Source organism: Mustela putorius, unplaced genomic scaffold (genome assembly GCF_011764305.1).
Source record: "Mustela putorius furo isolate JIRA1106 unplaced genomic scaffold, ASM1176430v1.1 tig00003972_pilon_pilon_pilon, whole genome shotgun sequence".
NCBI classification, from domain to species: domain Eukaryota; kingdom Metazoa; phylum Chordata; class Mammalia; order Carnivora; family Mustelidae; genus Mustela; species Mustela putorius.
Window position 1 is genome coordinate 26,025,128 of NW_025422115.1, and position 19,331 is coordinate 26,044,458.

General features: G+C 62.0%; 1 protein-coding gene across 15 annotated transcripts in view; it reads right to left on the bottom strand.

The window, feature by feature from the left end:
• KCNQ2 (potassium voltage-gated channel subfamily Q member 2) overlaps window positions 1-9,607 on the bottom strand; it is a 51,985-nt gene extending 42,378 nt beyond the window's left edge. For 9 of the 15 annotated variants that reach the window (XM_045070682.1, XM_045070675.1, XM_045070672.1 and 6 more), the window contains exon 1: window positions 9,176-9,606. In XM_045070682.1, the coding sequence (XP_044926617.1) occupies window positions 9,176-9,471 (296 nt within the window). In that variant the 5' untranslated portion in view covers window positions 9,472-9,606. Of the gene's footprint in view, window positions 1-9,175 lie in introns of all 15 variants that reach the window. The other 6 variants (XM_045070681.1, XM_045070683.1, XM_045070680.1 and 3 more) reach the window with 2 other exon arrangements.
• Window positions 9,608-19,331: the final 9,724 nt, after the last annotated feature.

Here is a 19,331-nt window from a genome sequence, read left to right on the forward strand (position 1 = left end):
GAGGGCTCACCCACAGGCAGGACCTATTTTTATCACAGCCCCCTCCTTGGCCAGTCCCGGTCTCTCTCCACCCGGGTGACCACAGGGCATGTGCTTGGGGTCCACTCTCCAGGTCAGAGCCCACAGCCGCGGTCTGCTCCCGGGCCTCAAGCCACCGAGGGCACAGGTGAGAGGAGTCAGACACAGGCGTGTCCCTCACGCCCCAGCCCGCTCACTCTTCTCTGAGGCAAAGCCCCACACTTCGCCGAACACGGGAACATGCCACAGTACATCGTGAACGCAGGAAAGGATGATAGAAGCCTGCACCCTATCTTGTTAAAAAACGCCGAGATGGGCACAGATGCTTGAAAATAAATCAGGGACACAAACAGTCCTTCCTGAGTTTGTCAGCATCTTCCCGACGTCCTACAATGGGTGCGTCTCATTTCTGTCAGCAGAGAAGCTCACACGCCACACCCAAGGGCTGCTTTCAGAAGCTCAGCCTGGGCCGCCCGCAAGGAAGACCCTGATGCCGGGCCCTGCCCTGGGGACTGGCTTTCAGCTAATTAAACCACGCAGAGAGGACGGTCCTGGATGTGCCAGCGAGAACACGAACGGCGGAAAGCACCTCGGACCACCGGCGGCTGGAGACGGAAGCAGCAGCAGCAGCACCTCCACCGGCAGCTGGAGACGGACGCCCGCGGTCCAGGGAGGGGCCGCCCAGCGCCTTCCCCGGCGCCGGCCAGCTGCTCGGCCTTGGCTGGCGTCCTTGAGGAGCCCAGCCCGGGCTCGCGTTCAGAACCATGGCCAGCGCCCGCTCCCACTTCCCCTGCCTGGGGCCTCCGACTCCCAAAGGCTCCCACGTCCGTGCTCTGCCTTTCTGCGCACGAGAAACGGCCAGGTCAGGCCCGGCCCCCCCGGAGGAGGCTCACTGAAGTCTGCTTCTGTGGTGAACACACTTCGAAACCCCCAGGCCCGTAGCCCTTCCACTCCCGCACCTGCTTCTGCTGACCCGGCGTCTCTCTCTGCTTCCCGAAGCCCTTCACCACCTCCCCCAGCCTGGGGTTCCAGGAGAAACTGGTCTTTTCCTCCTGTGGACCCTTCAAGTATTTTTTCCAAACCTGAATGGAAAAGCAAACTCGGGCGTTCTAAGCTCTCGAGTTCCATGGAAGGAAAAAAAAACCAGACGAGCCCTGGGGGGGGAGCTCGTGGGGGGGCAGCGGCGCTCTGCACACGCCAGGGAGCCGTCGAGGAGGACGCCCCATGGCCAGCTTCACCGCGAGCTGTCAGCCTGCACCATCACGGGTGACTGACGGATATCTGGGGACACTGTGCCCAACGGTTCCCATTAGGACTTTCTGTACAGTGACAGAATTATTCCAAGGAATCCAAAGGATTAGAAACCTGATTTTATTCAAGCCGGGTGATGGGCAGAGCCTAATGACACAGCCCTCCCTAGAGCACGTCATGCAGGCATGGTCAGACTCTGGGCTGGCCTGGAACACACCCTCCCCCACCCCCACTTCCCCCAAAGCAGCTGCCATGGCCCCAACCCTCATGGCCTCTGCACAGAGTGGCCAGAAAAGGCAGGGCTCTGTCCACCCCCCCCCAGCACTTCCTCCCCTCGGCCAAGCCCAGAGGCTAAGCAGTGGGATGTGGGGAGGAGCCGGAGCCCTCCAAGGACAGGTCTCCCCCAAGAGCAGGAGTCCCCGGACCACATGTGGAGGCTGCTAGAGAAGCCACGGTCCCCATAGCTTAGTACCAGCTCGGCCTGAATCCTGGCTGCCCCACTTGTCCCCGAGTGGCCTCGTGCCCAGGACCGCTCCCCAGGGATCCTGACCTCAGCATCAGGGGGCCAACGGACAGCAGGTGTGGGAAGAGCCTGAGAACAACCCTGTCCCCATCCACGCTCACTGTCCGAGACTCAAGGAAGGTTAGAAGACCTCCTTCCCAAGACATGACCGCTTTCATGACCCACCCTAACCAGGGCCCAGGAGGAAGGAGAAAACATTGGCTTCAACTCCACATGGGGTCCTGCGTCCCCACCCCAAGTGCCACCTTCCCCTCCACCAGGACAGGGTGAGGCCAGGTGCACAGCAGGGCTCGGCCAGCGCTCAGACCCGCGGACGGCGCCGGCCGGTGACGATCCGGGCCCTTGGTCCCACCACGTGCTCCCAGCCTCGTCCCCACGGGCCTCCAGCAAGGACCCAGCCCGGCACACTGCCGCGCAAACCCACTCAGAGCTACTCGTGCTAGAAGCACGTCATTCAGGGTGCCCGGGGGGCTCCGTCGTTTAGCGTCTGCCTCAGCTCAGGTCATGATCCCGGGGTCCTGGGAAGCCTGCTTCTCCCTCTCCCCTCCCCTGGCTTGTGTTCCCTCTCTTGCTCTGTCTCTCTGTCAAATAAATAAATGAAATCTTTAAAAAAAAAAAAAAAAAAAAAGGAAACACCTTATTCTTCTGGAAACATTGACCGTCCAGTTGCCCCTGGGAGGCCTCGGGTCTGACAGAACCTCTGGAAGGCAGGTCCCAGCTCAGCCAGAGCGCTCCCCATCCAGGGGCCCTGCCGTCCCAGGCGCATCGGCCCCCGCCCGGATGGATTTAAAGCATCATCTAGACCAGCTTCAAACCACAGAAGCCTAGCCCCCCTCCTCCCAACTCCAGGCAAGTCCATTTGCTGACCAGCCCTGTGCCGCCGCCCCTCCGACTCCGGTCGTGACTTCTTTCTTCACACCCAGCATGGAGTCCAACGTGCAGCCTGAACTCACGGCCGAAGCCTAATCAGGACCCGAGCTGAGACCAAGAGCCGACACACCTACCCAGGCGCCCCTCGCCACAGCGTTTTAAATTGGCATGAGGAAGAGGCAGGCTTTAGGGAAGGCCGAGTCTGCCCCTGGCCCCCTCCTACGCGCTCACTCCTCCACAGGAAGTCATCGAGGACCACATGCTCGCGTCGGGGCCACTGCTAGGCCACCCGCAGAGGGGGAAGGGCACTGAGGAATGGTCAGCAGGACGCATCACCCCTCCAGAGTGTGGGGCCCAGGGTCCAAGGCGCAAAACTGAGTCATTCCCAGAGCAAGGGCTTGGTTCCAAACCCTCCCCCAGCCCAGAAGATGCCGATCTCTAGGGATGACCTCAGGTCTTCTCACACCTCGGATTCCGCTGGGCTGCTCCAGCCTCTCTGGGTGGGCGGACAGGTGCCACACAGCCATGGCAAACGATGCACTTCCTCCTCCCGCGATGGCTGGGGCACCGCCACCAAGGAGGCGCCGTTCTAAGAGGCAGCCGGAGCTGTGGGAAAGCACCGCGGAGCTCCAGGCTTGCAAGGAGAGCAGCCGAGCCCGGCAGCGGCGCCCACACTCTGCGGACAGTGCAGCCAGGGCTGGGCTCCGCCGAGGGGCCTGCGTTGACTGTGGTCCCCACATGACTTGGCTGAGGACAGCAGGGGCTGGTCAGGACACCCAGGCAGAGGCCAGCGGCCTTGGGAACCCCATTAGTACAACCAGCCTGCAAGCTGGGCACATTCTTGCCTCCGTGTTTGGAGGCTCAGGGTGTGGGGAACGTGGCCGTTCCGCTGCGAGCGGGAAGGCGTGTCCAGAGACCCAGGCGGCCGCAGAGCCGCAAATTCCTTCAGGAGAGTGACCAATCCCTCAGGACAGACACACAAAGCAGCATCCAAAGTGCCAGAGGGACCTTGCGTCTTGAAGTGTGGCCTCATTGTCAGCAGCCACAAACCTCCTGATGCAGGCCCAGCCACCGGCCGATGGGACTGCAGGCTTCCACGGCTGGGCTGAGGGGCGGGAGGCCACGGGGGCCGTTCAGGACAGGCCAACCTCCATCCGCCTGGTTGTCCAGCCTCTGTGCCAGACACGGATCTTCACTTGGCTGAGCCACGGCTACAGAGACGAGAGTACCACCCAGGAGCTCTGGGAGCGTCACACACACCGAGCTCTGGCGACGACTCGCAGAAAGTGAACACAGTTATCAGCCCACGTTACAGACAAGGAAACTTGGGGTCCAGGGTCTGGGGCCGGCGGTGGAGACAGGAGTCCAGTCAGGCTGGCCCAGAGCCGGGGGTCTCCACCACTCATGGTCCCTCACCCAACACACCCTCTGAACCATCTCCACCGGATAGCGCCATGCCACGTAAGTGACATGCCTGACAGGCGGTGGGAATTGAGGCCAGGTGGCCTAACACGTGTACCCAGCCACGTCCGTCCAGGAATGATGCTAATTTTGTACCCGAGAATATTTAACGGGGACACGTGCAGGGCAGCCGGCAATCTCCAATAGCCAGAGGTCGGGCACCAACGTCCCTCAAAGCTTCGGCTTTCCAACGGCAGCAGCATCCTGAGCCTTTGAACAGGACAGGGCCTGAACCCCAGGCCTCGGCCCCGGCCCTGCCCGCCCGCCCTATCCAAGGCCCCGTGGACACTCAGAGGCCACAGAACCATGCTGTGTGACCCCCAGTCCTGCAGAGAAGTTCTCCCCTGAGGGGCCTGCCCTCCCCACACCCAAGACCCTGCTGGTGTCTTCCATAAAATGCCCCAAGGAGCTCAGTCCCCCGGGCCCCATTCCTTCCACGGGACAGTTAGGGAGCCCACTCTTGAGGCTCGCCCTGTGGCTCTCACCAGCAGGGACCTAAGACGCCCGCTGGGTGACGGCCATGCACAGAGGCACGGCCAAGACCTGCGGGTCAGATAAACTGAACGACCCGTGAAACGCCCTGGTGAAACCCTCCACCACGTCTGGACGGAATCTGCTACTTCGAAGACGCGTTGGGGCTTATGTCTTGTCAGAACCGGAGCTGGACCTCCCACCACGGGCACCTGGGATCTGAGGGTCCCCGACACACAGCAGTGCTCACGTCACCAGTCCCCTCCCCCCGAGTCTCCAGAGTTGGAATTTTTGGCTTGTACGGATGTCGGATAAATCCGAGAGTCTTTCTGCTCCGGCCCGGGAAACTGACAAGCACCAAGCTTCCTGTCCACCCCATCGGGCTGTAGACCCAGGAGCATGGGGGACTCCACAGCCTAGCAGCTGACCCAGAGGACACCATGCTTAGATGGGACTGTGCTGTCACTGTCCGATTTCCGCTGAAACTACTTGGTGAGGGCGGGGAATCCTGCAAGGAGCCTGAGGTCTCCAGGCCAGTGAGGATGGCCCCTCCGGATAACACGACCCTCCTGGAGTTCCCACCTTTAGGGAAATTTCTGTAAGATTCTCCAGCTCTTGGTGGACACTCCCTCCCCAAGGACGGAGCTCTGCGACTTGAAGGCAGATGAGAACAGAACCACGCAGACCTCCGTCTCCTTCTGGGAACAGAATGCTCCGTCAGCAGAAGAGGGACCCAGCCACCTCCCTGGGCCGCACTCGACCCTCAAATGCAGTCAGACCAAGGAACAGAGCGGCCAACACTCGGGGCCAAGGCTGAGGGCAGAGGCTCCACCTCCCCCCCCCAACCCCAGGTGGCCCACTGATGACAGACAAGCGAGAAGGAGCAGCAGGCAGCCTGCGCAGGCCAAGAGTGTGACCCCACTTGGGTCAGCCAAGGCCATGCAGGGGATGGCAGCAGAGCCTGGGACCCTGGACCGCAGCTGGCTGACACGTAGCAGGAGATCACACTGGGCCCAGCAGCCCCAGCACAGAAAACCCTGAGGCAGGGGCCATGTGAGGAGTGGGAGAGCTTGGTGGAAGCAGTCACACAGTGAGCTGCCCGGTGAGCCCGGCCTCCGCGCTCAGCCCGGCCTCCACACGCTCAGCCCTCCTCGGCCTGTTTTAAACACAGTTTCATATCAGCAACTCAAAGTGGCTTTCCGAAGTCATGCGGCCGCACTCTCCTCTCCAAGGCAGAGACCCCTTTCAGCTGGAGCGGGACAGTGCCGGAGCTCACTCAACCCTGCCTGGCCTCAGTGTCCCCACCAGCAAGGCTCCCAGAGATCTGAGCAGCGGGCATGTTTCCACACCCACATTTAGCCACAGAGAAACCCCGCGGAGAGGAGACCCTCGAAGCAGGAACTGCCCCCAGCTCCCCTCAAGCATGGAGTCACACCCGATCCCGGGGGTCCCCCGTGGACCTGCCCGCACCACAACCCCGACAGGGAGGCCTAGGCCTTTCCTGTGGCTCACATTCCCTCTGAGAAACTCATGAAAACTCCAGAGCTTTGACCCAGAAAACCCCTACACACAGATGCCCCCACTCTCAGGGTGCACAGATCCTCAAGCCTGAGACTCTGGCCTGAAGTGTGAGGGGCAGCAGGAGGGTCTGCTGAGCCGGACCCTTCCCCACCCAACACGGCCCAGCTCCTCAGGGCAGGGCCCCATCCGGTGCTGACGACGCATGCGGGTCCCGCGGCCCCAGCGACCGCCCCCAGGGTCCATGTGCGGCTTGGGCTGCCCACCCGAATCGGGGTGAACCGTCCCACGGGGCAGGGTCTTCCCACCCAGACAGAGGCAGAGGAAGGGGCAGGGAACTTAGAGCCGGGAGGGGCAGGTCCGAGCTGTCTCCCAGCCAGGCAGGTCCACACTTCCCGGCGTGGGATCCCTCCTCCTCAGGAAAGGCTGCTTTCTCCAGAAGCTCGCACCGGGAAGGAGTGACGGCCGACGTGGCTCCGTGGCTCCGTGGCTCCGTTCCCAGAGGCAGGTCCTCAGAGAAAGCGCTTCCCACAGAGGGTCGGCGGGGATGTCGGCGGGGAACGCGGAACCACAGGACAGCCTTGGGCGCCCAGAGGGGTTGGCCCACCTCCAGCTCCCAGAAGCCAGGCTTTGGTGGCAAAAGTGTAGAACGGTGGCCCAGGAGGACTCGGAGTTTCCCCAGCCCTGGGGACCCCCTTTCAGCCAGGACAGATGGTAAGGGCCGGGTCCCTGCCCTCCACGGGCTTCCTCAGGCCCAGCTCAGCACCAGGCAGGGAAGGGGGCCTTGAACTTCATCTGATGAATGAATCCAACAAGCCAAATGATGCACACACACGGGCCAGTCCACGCTAGGCACGGGGATCCCAGGGTGGCCGCAGCCTCGGGCAGGAGACCAACAACGGGGCGGTGAGGGCGTCCTGATTGGGGTCGGGCTGGGCCTGGGCACAGTGGAGAATTCCACGCCTGGGCCCCGGGGGATGGGCGATGAACAACAGTGGCAGCCGTTCAGGGGCAGTCCCCGGCCAGCCCTGGGACAGCAGCTGCCCCACGCAGCCCATCTCCACAACCCCTGGGGGCAAGAAGCAGGCACCCACCGTCCTGAGCGAAGACTGGGGCCTGCAGATTCCGGACTAGACTTCAGTGCCTGACCCGGCCGCTTCCACCATGTCTGGGCCCCTCCTGCCCCCCCACTCCCCAGAAAAGGTCCCCCTGCCAGTGAGCTGGGGGCAAAGGAAGCTCAAGGCATCCTGTGACCTCGGTGGGGAAGCCAGGGAGGGGCCGAGCAGGCAGGAGGGCCACCACATGCTACAGGCCTGCCTGTCCTGGCTCACGGACACACAGACGGACACACGCACGCAGTGGAGCAGCAGCCTGACCCGGACTTCTCTCCCGTGGCGTCCCGGTCTGGAGGCTGCAGCTCCGAGGGGGCACAGAGGGAATGGCCACTTCGGGGCCAGGCAGGAGGAGCCACTCAGGGCTGAAGACAGAACCACACACACGGGACCCTAGGTTGTCCTGTCGGCCAGGGACTTGCAGGGCCAAGGCAAGCAAACCTTCCAGCACCCATACCACAGGTCGGAGAGGGGTGCCTAGCTGCTGGGCTGTGGGGTGGGCTCTGACCTCATACCGGAGGTGAGGGGGGGGGGGAACCTGGCTTCCTAGACCCAGTCCCAGCAGGCAGGAAGGTGGTGACAGGAGGGCCACTGGTGAGGAGACGCAGGGCTCTTCCAAAGATGAACAGCACGCCTGAGCACGCCGACATGGGAAGGGCACAAGTCGGCCTACTGGGGAGGGGGTGGGGAGGAAGCTCATGGCTCACAGCGCCAGGGAAGCCCCTGCCTCCCACGGTGACTCAGCGCCAGCACCTGCCAGGGCTGGGGTCTCCCCGCAGGATAGCATCCCACCAGCAGCCAAGCATTTCCCCCCCCGGGGTCTTCTCCCCTAGCCCCTGGACCCATGGAGGGTCAGTCCAGAGCACACACGCACAGGTCCATGGGCACACACCCTGTCGTCCCCGGGGGCACGTGGCTAGAGATGGTTTCCCAGAATCCGATCCTCACTCCCATCCCAAAATGCCGCTTTCATACAAAATGGCCGAGTTCCGGCCCCCGTCTAGCTGGGGTGGGAGGTTAGTGCCCGTCCGCTCAGAGACTGCACGCCCCGGCACAGGCCACACACAGCAACTCCTGCCCAAACATGCCACCCACGAACGCTCATGTGCACATGGCGTGGGCCTGAGGCCACTGCCCCTGCCCAGGGAGCCAGGCGTTCCCTGCATAGGGCCAGGCCTGGCAGGCTCAGGACAGAACCCCCCTCTGGGGCGTCATCCGGAGCCCAGAATGGGCATCTCCCTCCTCCTCCGGCTCGCAGCCGCACAGAGGGGTCAGGGCTGAGCTGGGTGCAGGGGAGAGTGAGGAATGATGCACTTTGGGCCAAAGATGAACGCAGGCACCTCGTTCAAGACAGCCAGCAGCCCCGAGCCCTGGGCTGGGGGGGTGGGGGTGTAATATTAAGACAGCCCCTACCCCCATTCCTGCAACCCAGAAGCTCCCCCTTGGTGCAGAGTGAGCGGCTTGGGGGTTGAGGTCTGGTAAGCCAGGCCCTGCCCCCACCCCTTTGCCCCCTCCCTGGGGCGGAGGTGGGGGGGTGCCCAGACCAGAGGGGGCCTCGAGGAGTCCAGAGACGGTGGCAGGACTGGCAGCGCCACCCTCCCTCCCGGCTGGCCCTTTGTTCGGCGCAGCGGCCGTGGGGAGGGGCCTCGGGCCGAGGAGGAGAGGCTGGGGCGCCGCACATCCCCCATGCTGCGGGGGAGGGGCTGATGCAACCCAAGCAGGCCGCTGCCGGTGGGGGGACGGCGCCCCCACCCCGGCCGGGACGCCCCGGGCCCCAGAACTCCTTCGGATCCGCACTAGCATCTCCGCCCTTCGCTGGCCAAGGAACGCGGTTCCCCGGACTCAGACCCGGGCGCGGGCGTGAGCGACGCGGGCGCTCGGACGCAGAGCCCCCCCACCCGCCGCGCCCCCGCGCCCCGCGCCCCGCGCCCCCGCCGGCCGCCGCACTCACACGTAGGCGTGGTAGATGAACGCCCAGCCGCGCGGCCGCTCCAGCACGTTGTACAGGAAATTCTGCAGCTTGCGGTAGAAGGCGTTGCGCTTCGGGGGCTTCCCGGCGCCCGCGCCCCCCGCGCGCGGCTTGCTCAGGATGCTGCCGCGCTTGGGAGCCTCGGAGCCGGCGATGAGCAGCGCGCCGTCCCGGGTGGAGTCGGGCGCGCCGGGGTCCAAGCCCACGAAGCCCACCTTGAGCTTCTTCTCCCCGCTCGGGCCGGGGTACACGCCGCCGTTGCGCGACTTCTGCACCATGGTGCCGGCGGCGCCCCGGCCGGGCGCGGGCTCAGCGGGGGAGACGCGCGAGGGGCGGCGCGGGCCCGAGCCCAGGCCCCCGGCCCGGGAGCCGCATGGCCGAGGCGGCAGCGGCGGCGGCTCCGCGCTCCTGCCGGCCCGGGCCGCGCGCGGGGACGCTGCGGCCACCTGGCTCCGCCCGCCGCCTCGCCCCGCCCCCATTAACCCCTGCGACGCCGCGCCGGCCGCGGGAAGGGGAGGGGAGGGAACACGGCAGAGAGCAGACGAAGACGAAGAGCACGGGCTGCTCCGGGCCTCTTGCCACCGGGGCCCGCCGGGCGCCCCTTCCCGCAGCCCCGCGTGTCCTGACCAGGGAATCCGGCCCCCTGGCCGTTCTCTGCTAAGACAGGCGCAGCGCCTGAGCGGCCCCCAGCTCTCCCTTGGATCCCAAAGCTCTGCCAGCGCCTGGCCCCAGCTGGATTCCTACCAGCTGGACCTCTGGACTGGACACCTAGGAGCAGGACGTAGGAATGGGCACCGGCCCTTAGTAGAACCTCTGCTAAGGCCCAGCCCACTGGGACCTTATGTGCTTGGCCTCTAAGTGGGCCAGTTATGAGGACCCCTTAGACCCAGGTCCCTGACTGTAGAGGGAGGCATCTGGGGAGACTTCCTAAGAGAGGGCCTGAACTGGACCTTGGAGGAGTCCCGGAAGGGAGGAACAGAGGCCCCTGAAGCAGGGGGAGGGGCAGAGGTGGTCAGAGAGGTGAGACCTGAGAGACTCACCCCAAGGGGCCTCGACTTCCTTCTGCAGACCCCAGAAAGGACCTGGAAGGATGACCCCCAGGACAAGACAGAGACCTGAGCCCAGAGTGGACACTGGTGCCATAGTCCAGAACAAAGGAGGGTAGGTTCTGGACACAGATGGCAAGGTGTCCTCTTGAGGGGGGGTAGGCAGAGGTTGCCTCCCCTAGCCAGGGAGCCATGGTTGTGTGTGGGGGGGTGTCATTCTGGAATCTTCTTCTGGGAAGCCAGAGGACTCTTTCCTCAGTCATGGAGAGGCCCCTGCGCACTCCACATGGACACTCCTCACCCTGCCCCCACCTCGCTGAAGCCTCCCTCTGCAGCCTCCCTTGGACGGTGCTGGCTGCAGGTGCCTCTCCTGACCACATCCAGCCTCTTCCCACGTTTGCCTAGGACTGTGGGGTCCACTAAGATCAGCCCAGTTTGTAGCAGACTCTGTTCTCCCCAGTAACTTGGCGGTGAAGCAGCCCTGTCCATGGTGCTGGATCAGCGGTGCTCTTGGCCCTTTTTTCGTTCCAAAGTTAGAGGCCATGTGGCCTTTTCCAGACAGAATGGTCTAATCTGTAAGTCATCTAGAATGTTGAGGATGGAGTGCCGCTTATGCCCCATATACAACTGTGCACACAGGTACAGCCCAGGGGCCACACTCCTGACTTCCACCACCCTGCTTCTGTGCCTGGTCATTAGCTACAATCACCAGCATTCAGCCAGTGTGCCCTAAGGTGGCTGCAGTTTCCTTGGGTGTGCACACCCCGCTGAGCCCAGGCTGAGGAAGGGGGAGCCCACCTCCTCAGTTCAAGGTGGGGGGCATGACCACTTACATCACAAAAAGAGAGAGGCTGCCCATGCTGGCTCTCTCCACGCAGCCTCTGAGCAGCCCTTGTGTGCTCTCATCCTGTTAAAAGCCCCAGACTATGGGGTGTCACCTTAGCGGGGCATGTCCCCTCCTGGGGGAGCCCTTCTCAGAGCTCGATGTGGCAGTGAAGTGGGCCCATGGGTGAGGTCGTTTCACAGAGGAGGAAGGAGCAATTCCCAGGTGTCGTTTTTGCAAACATATGAGGGCTGAAATGGGAACACCATCCAGGCTCTCTGGCATTCTGAGACCTTAAGGAGAGACTAGTTGCCTTCAGAGCCTTGATTTAGGATGTCCTTTTAATGAGATGGCTCACTGAACACGCATGTTCTCAGCTTTGTGCCATGCACACCATTGTCCGGTTGTCAGCAACCTGGTCAACAACGCCCTTTACCCCTGCAACACAGGGAACCAGGGTTGCGGGGCTAAATGCTTAGTTGGGATGAATTCCATGCAAGAGATAGGAATTTCATTTATTTAAAAATAGATGGGAGAGCTCTCAGGCTCAAGCCATCTTTGCCAAGACTGCAGAACCCAGAAAAGAGGAGTGGAAAAGTCCAGATGGACACAGCACCCAGCTCCAGTCTGGGGATACCCTTCCCCCTGGACAGGAGGCGGGCCCAGCACCTCCAGCACCGGCCACTCTCCCCAGAGCCTCCGGAGCAGCAGCTCCTGGGCTCCCCTTCTGGTTCCTCCTCCCGCCCCCACATCATTGGCTGCACTAAGCAGCCGAGATCAAACTATTGAGCTGAGAAAATAGTGTGGCCACTGTTGCTGTCTCACGCGAGGCCAACTCCAAGGTCTCACAGACCCCCCCCCTGCCCCCAAAGTGCTCTTCCGTGTTCCCTTCCCATCAGGGAACCCACCACACAGGGCTGGGACCCCACTGCCCCGCCTTTGCATGTGTCCTGCCTGCTCTTGTGTTCCCCAGAGCCCAGCACATGACATCACAACTGCTGGCTGTAGAAACCAAATTTGCAAAACATCTGGACTATTCCCTCTTCCCCAGAGGTACCAGGCTGTGAGTGGGCTTGGCCTTTCCTGGGAGGCAGCCCTGGGGAGCTCATGACTCTAGTCTCACAGACAACATAGGACGGTGGGTCCCACAGAGAAGACATCAGGGCATAGGGGAAGTGAGTCCAGAAGAAACAGGCTTCTGAAAGTTGCTCGTCCTGGCCAAGGGACACCAGCAGTGATGCTCCACGGGCCATTCCGGGGTAGGGTAGGGGCAGCTCTGACACCTGCTCGTGGAGCCCATCTGGTGGTCACATAGAAGATATTTACATCCAGGTTTTCAGCCACACTGAGTTCTCTGGGCCAGTGACCATGGGGACCCCGGGGGCAGACACCGGAAAGCAAAGCTTCCTGTTTCACCAGCACCCACCTCCTCCCAGTAGAAAAGGAGCAAGCTCCTTCTCCAATCATGCTGGCCTCAGGAAAACAGAGGACCCCGGCAGAGGCCAGAGGGCACACGCCACCAGCCCAAGAAACAAGACTTCATTTGGGGAAATGAGGAAACAGGCTCTCAATCCCTTAACCTGGGTCAGGGCTGTCTTCGTCTTGATTGTGTAATTTGGACAACAGGAAGTGCCTACCCGGACAGAAAGTCCCAGCCCTCCCTCCAGGGAATTTTCCGATATTAGGAGGAGGAAGGGCTGGCTTTATCCAGCTCACGGCAGTGGGGGGGTGCGGGTGGCGTGCAGGGCAGCAAGGGAGAGATTGAATATGAAAGCATTGATTTTTTTAAAAAAGTCTCATACTAAAGTCAATAAAAATTTAATTTATAGGTTTTTTTCAAGGATCGGAGTTCGCAACAAGCTTCCCCAGCCCCTGGCAAAGCGACTAATCACATGAGGGAGCTGGTTGGTATTTTGCAGCCGTGATAATTCTTTGGCACCAGTTGTCCGAGGGTGTCCATGACGTGGAGGTAGGCTGCGGAGTGACGGCGGTCCTGGACACATCCAGAAGGGCGGAAACCAACGGGTAGATTCTGGGCCTTCGAGGGGAGCCCCTGCTCGGCCTCTGCCACCACGGCCCCGCCCCCACTGCACCACCCCCCCCCACCGGCCCCAGCCCGGCCTCCAGGAACACACAGGGATGGTGTTTGGGAGGTTGCACATTGTGTCAGTTCTGGTCCACAGAGAAGGCACCCGACACCCCTTTCCACACCTCTGGGCAAATGAAAAAACTATGACCAATGGTCCCTGTTCTGCGGCAGATAAAATCTGAGGGACAGATGGGACCTCACTCACGCCCTGTGACGGCGGGTCTGAGCCGGGCCCCTCCAAGGGTCTGGACCCATCAATGCTCCCGTGGCCCTTCGACCATAACCTAGTGCTCTCTTCACCTCTGTAACCCGCCCCTGCAGCTCTCAGACCACCCCACCTGCACATCCGCGGCTCTGCCCCCATCCCCCCCCCGCTCCTCTCCCTTCCCCCCAACCCCAGGCACACCACAGCCTCAGGGACCCCCGAGCCAGGAAAGGATTGTCCGTATGCACTGCTTCCTGTGCCAGGCGTTCTAGTTCCTCGGCCGGCACATGGAGGTCTCTGCACGTCTTCTCAGGGAGGCCAAGCTTATGGATCTTCCCTGAAGGGGACACCTGAGTCCTTCTCAGTCCTCATCGGGATCTGAAACTGTGGCTTATTTGCTTGCCTCTTGTTCACCCCTCCACTGGACAGGCGGTGCACACACCCTCAGTCCCGTGCACACACTCACACCCTCGTGCCTCACACCCCCAGCCCAGCCCAGAGAGTTGCTCTTCAACACTCCTTGAATGACAGTCACTTGGTTCTAGGGCTCGACATCACTAGGAGCCTCCAGCCAGGACGGGCCCTCAGTGACTGGCCTGGAGCCTGGGTGGCTCGGGGACTGCAGTGCTAGTCCATGGGAGGACATGGGCCGCTGGAGCTCAGTGCCATGGTGACTGGCTCGTGGCCAGCACAGCGGCCAGCTGCCTGCCCACATATAGGCTGTCAGCATCTGGGTCCTGGCTGCCCGCCCATGGCTGGCCCCGGCTCATTGGAGGGCCATGCTTGCTCGGCCAAATGTCCAGTAGGCTTTGGACAGAGGTGCCCAACCTGGGGCAGGGCTCGTGGGCTGTCCCTGTCCCCCACCCACCCCCTCTTCCAGGACAAGGTCACCACATGCTGAGCTAAAGGGACACAACAGGAAGCCTGGACTCTCTGGTCGGCAGACACAAGCTATCGTCAGCCCAGACAGAGTCGGAGCCTTCGCCAGCCCGACGGCCCTGCCGGGATGGCTCCTGCGGAGCCTCGCCACCAGCGAACACCAGGCTCCTGCCCATCGCATCACTGAAGGCAGGTGTGGCTGCTGCAGGACGTGGCCCTGAAGTGACCCACGATCTCGCCTGAGCTCTGAGACCTTGAGGAGAGCCCTGGGCTTCTCACGGGTCAAGCAGAGGGAAGAGGCCCCCACCTCGTGGGGCTGCTGGGACACTGACCTGAGCGGAGCTGCAAAACGTCCCCAGCAACGTCCAGATTGGAGTAGTGTCCAGGGAAGGTCAGGAAGGAGCCATGTGAATCCCAGGCTGCCACTGAGCCCTCTTCCTTGGCGTCCTGCAGAGCCCCTGCACAGGTTGCTGTAGAAAAGAAGACACTGTCCACCCCCCCAGCTCGGACATGCCGACCACCTCCCTTTCTTTTTTTTTTTTTTTTTTTTTTTTTTTTTAAAGATTTTTATTTATTTATTTGACAGAGAGATCACAAGTCGGCGGAGAGTCAGGCAGAGAGAGAGAGAGAGAAGCAGGCTCCTGCTGAGCAAAGAGCCCGATGCGGGGCTCGATCCCAGGACACTGAGATCACGACCTGAGCCGAAGGCAGCGGCTTAATCCACTGAGCCACCCAGGCGCCCCACCACCTCCCTTTCTGGCGTCCCCCCAGCAGAGAGGTCCCCCTGTAGGCCAGGTGCTCCCGCCTAGGCCGACAGCAGGTAATGCCTGGCGCTGTCTGGTTGCCACGACAGTGAGAGTTAGTGGGTGGAGAGCGGCTGCCGTGTACAGGAAAGCCCTCCGGCCCCGCCGCACCCCACCCCCCAGCCAAGCGCTCTCTATCCCCAGGCGGCCGTGGTGCTGAGGTTGGCACACCAAGATTTAGGCTGACAAAGTCTTCTTGTAAAATGCAAATATTTCTGGTAAGTTAGCCATCCACACCTTAGTGTGAAATAGCACACATACATGGATTTTTCTCCCCAAAGCTCCTAATAATACCCAAGCTGAGGGATGAGAATTGTCGTGAGAAAGGAGACAAGAATCTGGGATATTGGGAAGGAGGGTGACTTTCCCCCACCCCGAAGGGCTTTGTGCAGGCAAGTATCTGGGTGAGGGGCCTCGATCGCCAAGGGGCAGCTGGTCAGGCCCGTCACCAGCTCCTCATCAGAGCTCAGCACAGCAGCCCAGCACCGTCCTCGTTGTCGTGTTCTAGCTTGCCGACAGAGCGCTACGTTTACCCCATCACAGAACAACGGAGTCTTTGCTCTGTCTCACGGTTTACAGGCTTAACGCACACACATGGCTTCGGGCGGTTGCGGAACCTCTCTGTACCACGGTTTCTTAGTCTGTAAATGGGTGATAATAATAGTACATACATCACAGGGTTGTCACGACAGCGCAGTGAGTTAAGATTTGTAAAGCGGTTAGACAATGCCCAGCATTATATAAGCATTTAAGTAAAAATAAATGAATCCGTTCCAGGGCCGGCTCTGAGTGTGTTCCATCTCCAACATGCACTGCTTCCTCACCCAAAATGAAGGCCTGGCTGTTGGGACACACAGAGTAAAGGCCGCCGGCAGTCCAGGAGCACCCCTCCCTGAGAGCCATTCGACCGCACCTCAGCCCTGGAGGTGCGAAGAGCTGAGGTCTAAGCCCCGCTCCCTTGGGAGGACACCAGCTTGGCTCACAGGCCAGGAGGTGAGAGGGGAGATGTTGCCCCTCCCTACCGTGGGATTCGGGGCCCGGCCCTCTTCTCCATTTCTTCACCTCCCTCTGTGTGCCCTCTGGCTCCCCGTTCGGTTCAGCACTGCCCTCTGCTTTCCAAACCGATGACCCCAGGAGCCCAGTGACCCCAGCCTGCTTGACTGCTGTAACTTCAAACAGCAGCTGGCAATGACCAGCCCCCAGGGTGCTGGGCCAGGTGTCCCAGCAGGCCCAGCAGGCACACAGGGCTGGCCCCCATGCCCTTCCCATGAGCCTGCAGGAGCAACGCTCCCTTCCCCCCCCAGCCGCCAGCACCCACTTCACCAAGAACGTTCAGGGAGGCAGCCCAGGGACGGATTTGCCCCCCCGCCCCACTGATGTCTCCAGGCCCACCCACTCCGCCCGAGGTGGACACGGGATAAGCACAGCCTGGGTGCCCTCTCACCTCCCCCAACCCTGCCTTGGGCCCCCACTCAGCCCACAGTCCAGGGTGGCTGATGAGGCTGACAGCCACCGCGGCCGACCCCATTCCGAGCCCGCGTCGGAGCTGTTCTGGACTCAAGCCTCCCCACCCCCTCTGCCTCCTCCCCAGATGACCCCCACAGTGAGACACAAGGAGCGAAGCCAGGGAAGGAGCCGGCGCCACACATCGCTCACTGACACCATGCTCCCTCCTGCACTGACTCACCCCAGCGGAGCTGGGAGCACCCCGACAGCCCCGCGGCCCAGCGAGCCTCTGCCTGCGAGGCCACGGGACCGGGTGAGGGCCCAGCACGGCCTGAGTCCAGCCTCTCACAGATGCTTCTCGGGGGCTCGGCTCTGGCACTAGACGGCCAGCTGGCAGGGCACACAAGGCTGAGATGCGGGACGGTGTGTGTGCACACACTTGAGCACACACAGACATGTGCTCTCTCTTTAGCACAAACACGCATCCAAATGGACACGCACTCACACCTACAGCCACTTGTGTACACGTACACCCATGCCTGCAGTCACGGCAGAGCTCAGAGCTCAGCTCTTAGAGCTCAGGGATGCCCCCCTCCCCGAGTTCTCCCCACACCCAGGAGCCCCACACAGGCGTGCCCTGGCTGGGTGCACACCAGAGTTGTACAGATCTGTTCTGGCATACCCGTGGTCCCACTTGTAGACATACCCCAGTACCCACAAGGACAGTTACTCCCTCGTGAAAAATCCCAAAACCCCATTGCTGGGGACCGAAACTACTGTTCAGACACAGAATTGTCCTTGGCAGGGCCACGCTGGACCCTGGGGGAGGGAGAGAAGATGAGGTCTGCTTTGAGGGGAGGGCGCCAGGAGCCCCGGGCAGACAAGGACAGGAGACAGACCTGATCTGGCCGGCTCAGCAGGACCCCGCAGGCTCAACAACTAGTGAAATATTCAGAGGCACCCAAAGAGTGAAGCTGCAAGTTGGGTCCTGGTGGCTCCTGCTTTAAATTATGCACAGCCCAGGGCCGCCTGTGGGGCTCCGTAGGTGAAGTGTCTGCCTTTGGAGCAGATCCCGGGGTCCTGGAATTGAGTCCTGCATCAGGCTCCCTGCTCATCAACCCTGCTTGTGTTCTCTCTCTCTCCCTGACAAATCAATAAATAAAATCTTGAAAAATAATTATCCAGAGACCAGCAGAGAGTGGTGGCACATGACCCCACAGCCCTAGCCTTGGGTGCCGCCATACTGAGCCCAGGCCCCAGACAGCCCAGGGCAGCCAGGGCACCTCTCTGGGCCTCCACATCCCCCTCCATAGCCCAGAAATGTGAACCCTTCGTGAGTGCCAATCTGCGTCCCAGTTTGGGCCCCTAGCCCTGAGGTTGCCGAGTATGGTCAAGCTGTGGTACCCCCTACCGTGTCCCCCTCCATGGGCCCATCCAGCTGCCCACGGGGCTCCCCAAGCTGCCACTCTGGTGTCCCCTACTCAGCTCAGCCTGTGGTGGGAAAGGGCCCACCAGACCAAAGGAATGCCCCCTTCCCCTGCGCTCCAAGCTTGCACCTCCTTCTCACCCCTGCAGGCCATAAGCACAGCCCCAGTGAGCACTGGACAGTGCAGGGGTTGGAGGGGAGGCGGCGGCCGCACCTGTGCGCCCGTACCTGCTGCGACCCAGTGAACCACCAGTTCGGTCCTTGTGCTTTGCCGCCGGCAGCGCTGCTGAGATCAGCAGCTCTCAAAGTTCAGTCCAAGCACCTCAAGTCCTAAGAACCTTCTAGAAGGCCGTAGAAGTCAAAAACTGTTTGCACAATAACTCCAAGGCCTTGTCTCTCTCATGACTGCTCTCTCAGATCCACAGGGTTTTCCAGAGGCCCCGTGACGTGTGATGACATTGTACAAACTGAAGGCCAGGGGTGTCATAGAGGAGGCTGTGCCGGTCCCCAACCCCCCACACACCTCCCCTGCCAAAGATGTGGCCCGGCTCATTGGCCCCCAGAAGCCCCGCCCCCTGAGTGCAGGCCTCCCCACCCTGCCACCAGAGAGTGCTGGAGGCAGCGGGGGAGCCCCCCAGCTGCTGGAGGCAGGTGCGAATGCCTGGGGAGGTGTGCTGCCCCCTCCGTGGGTGCCCAGAGTTGCTGCACCCCCACCAGGCTGAGGCCCAGGTTCCCTGGCCTTCCCGTGGGCCCCTCTCTGAGCCTGGCACCAGGGGTGCCGCGAGGCACCAAACCTGCCAGGCTCCAGATCCGGGCCTGTGGAACTTTCTGGGCCTGCCTTCATCACCTGGCCCCAGAACGGGCCCAAAGTGCTGAGACCCTCCCCAGAAACCCCACGCTGGACCAGAGCCAGCACCCTCACCTGTCTCAGACCCTGGTGGGAAGGAAGAAGTGCTCCCACCTCTGTCTCCACACCCTCCCCGGAGTCTGCGAACCTGGAAGCATCCGTGACCCAGTGCTAGAAATGCACCCCCTCTGGGGGGGACCAGCACGGGGTGGGGGGGGCAGGAGGCAAACACAGACCTCTGCTGGGCAGGACACTCAGCTCTAGCCCCGCCTGCAGGGTCCGAGTGACCGGGACTCCCAGACGGACCCAGAGTTGCCACAGCAGACAGGAGGGGAAGGGAGGGGAGGGGCCCCCGAAAGACCCTACAGTCCCCGAAAGACCCTACAGTCCCCGAAAGACCCTACAGTCCTTCCACCCCCATGAGCTGCTTTTCACTCCCGCCGTGTCCCAGGCTGACAGTTTAATTTGATTTGACCCCAACCCTCACTGGGCCAAGCCGTGAGGACAGCTTCCTGGGGCAGACAGATTTCAGGTCACCAGGTCCCCCCAGCCACAGAAGTCTGGGGGTGGGGGG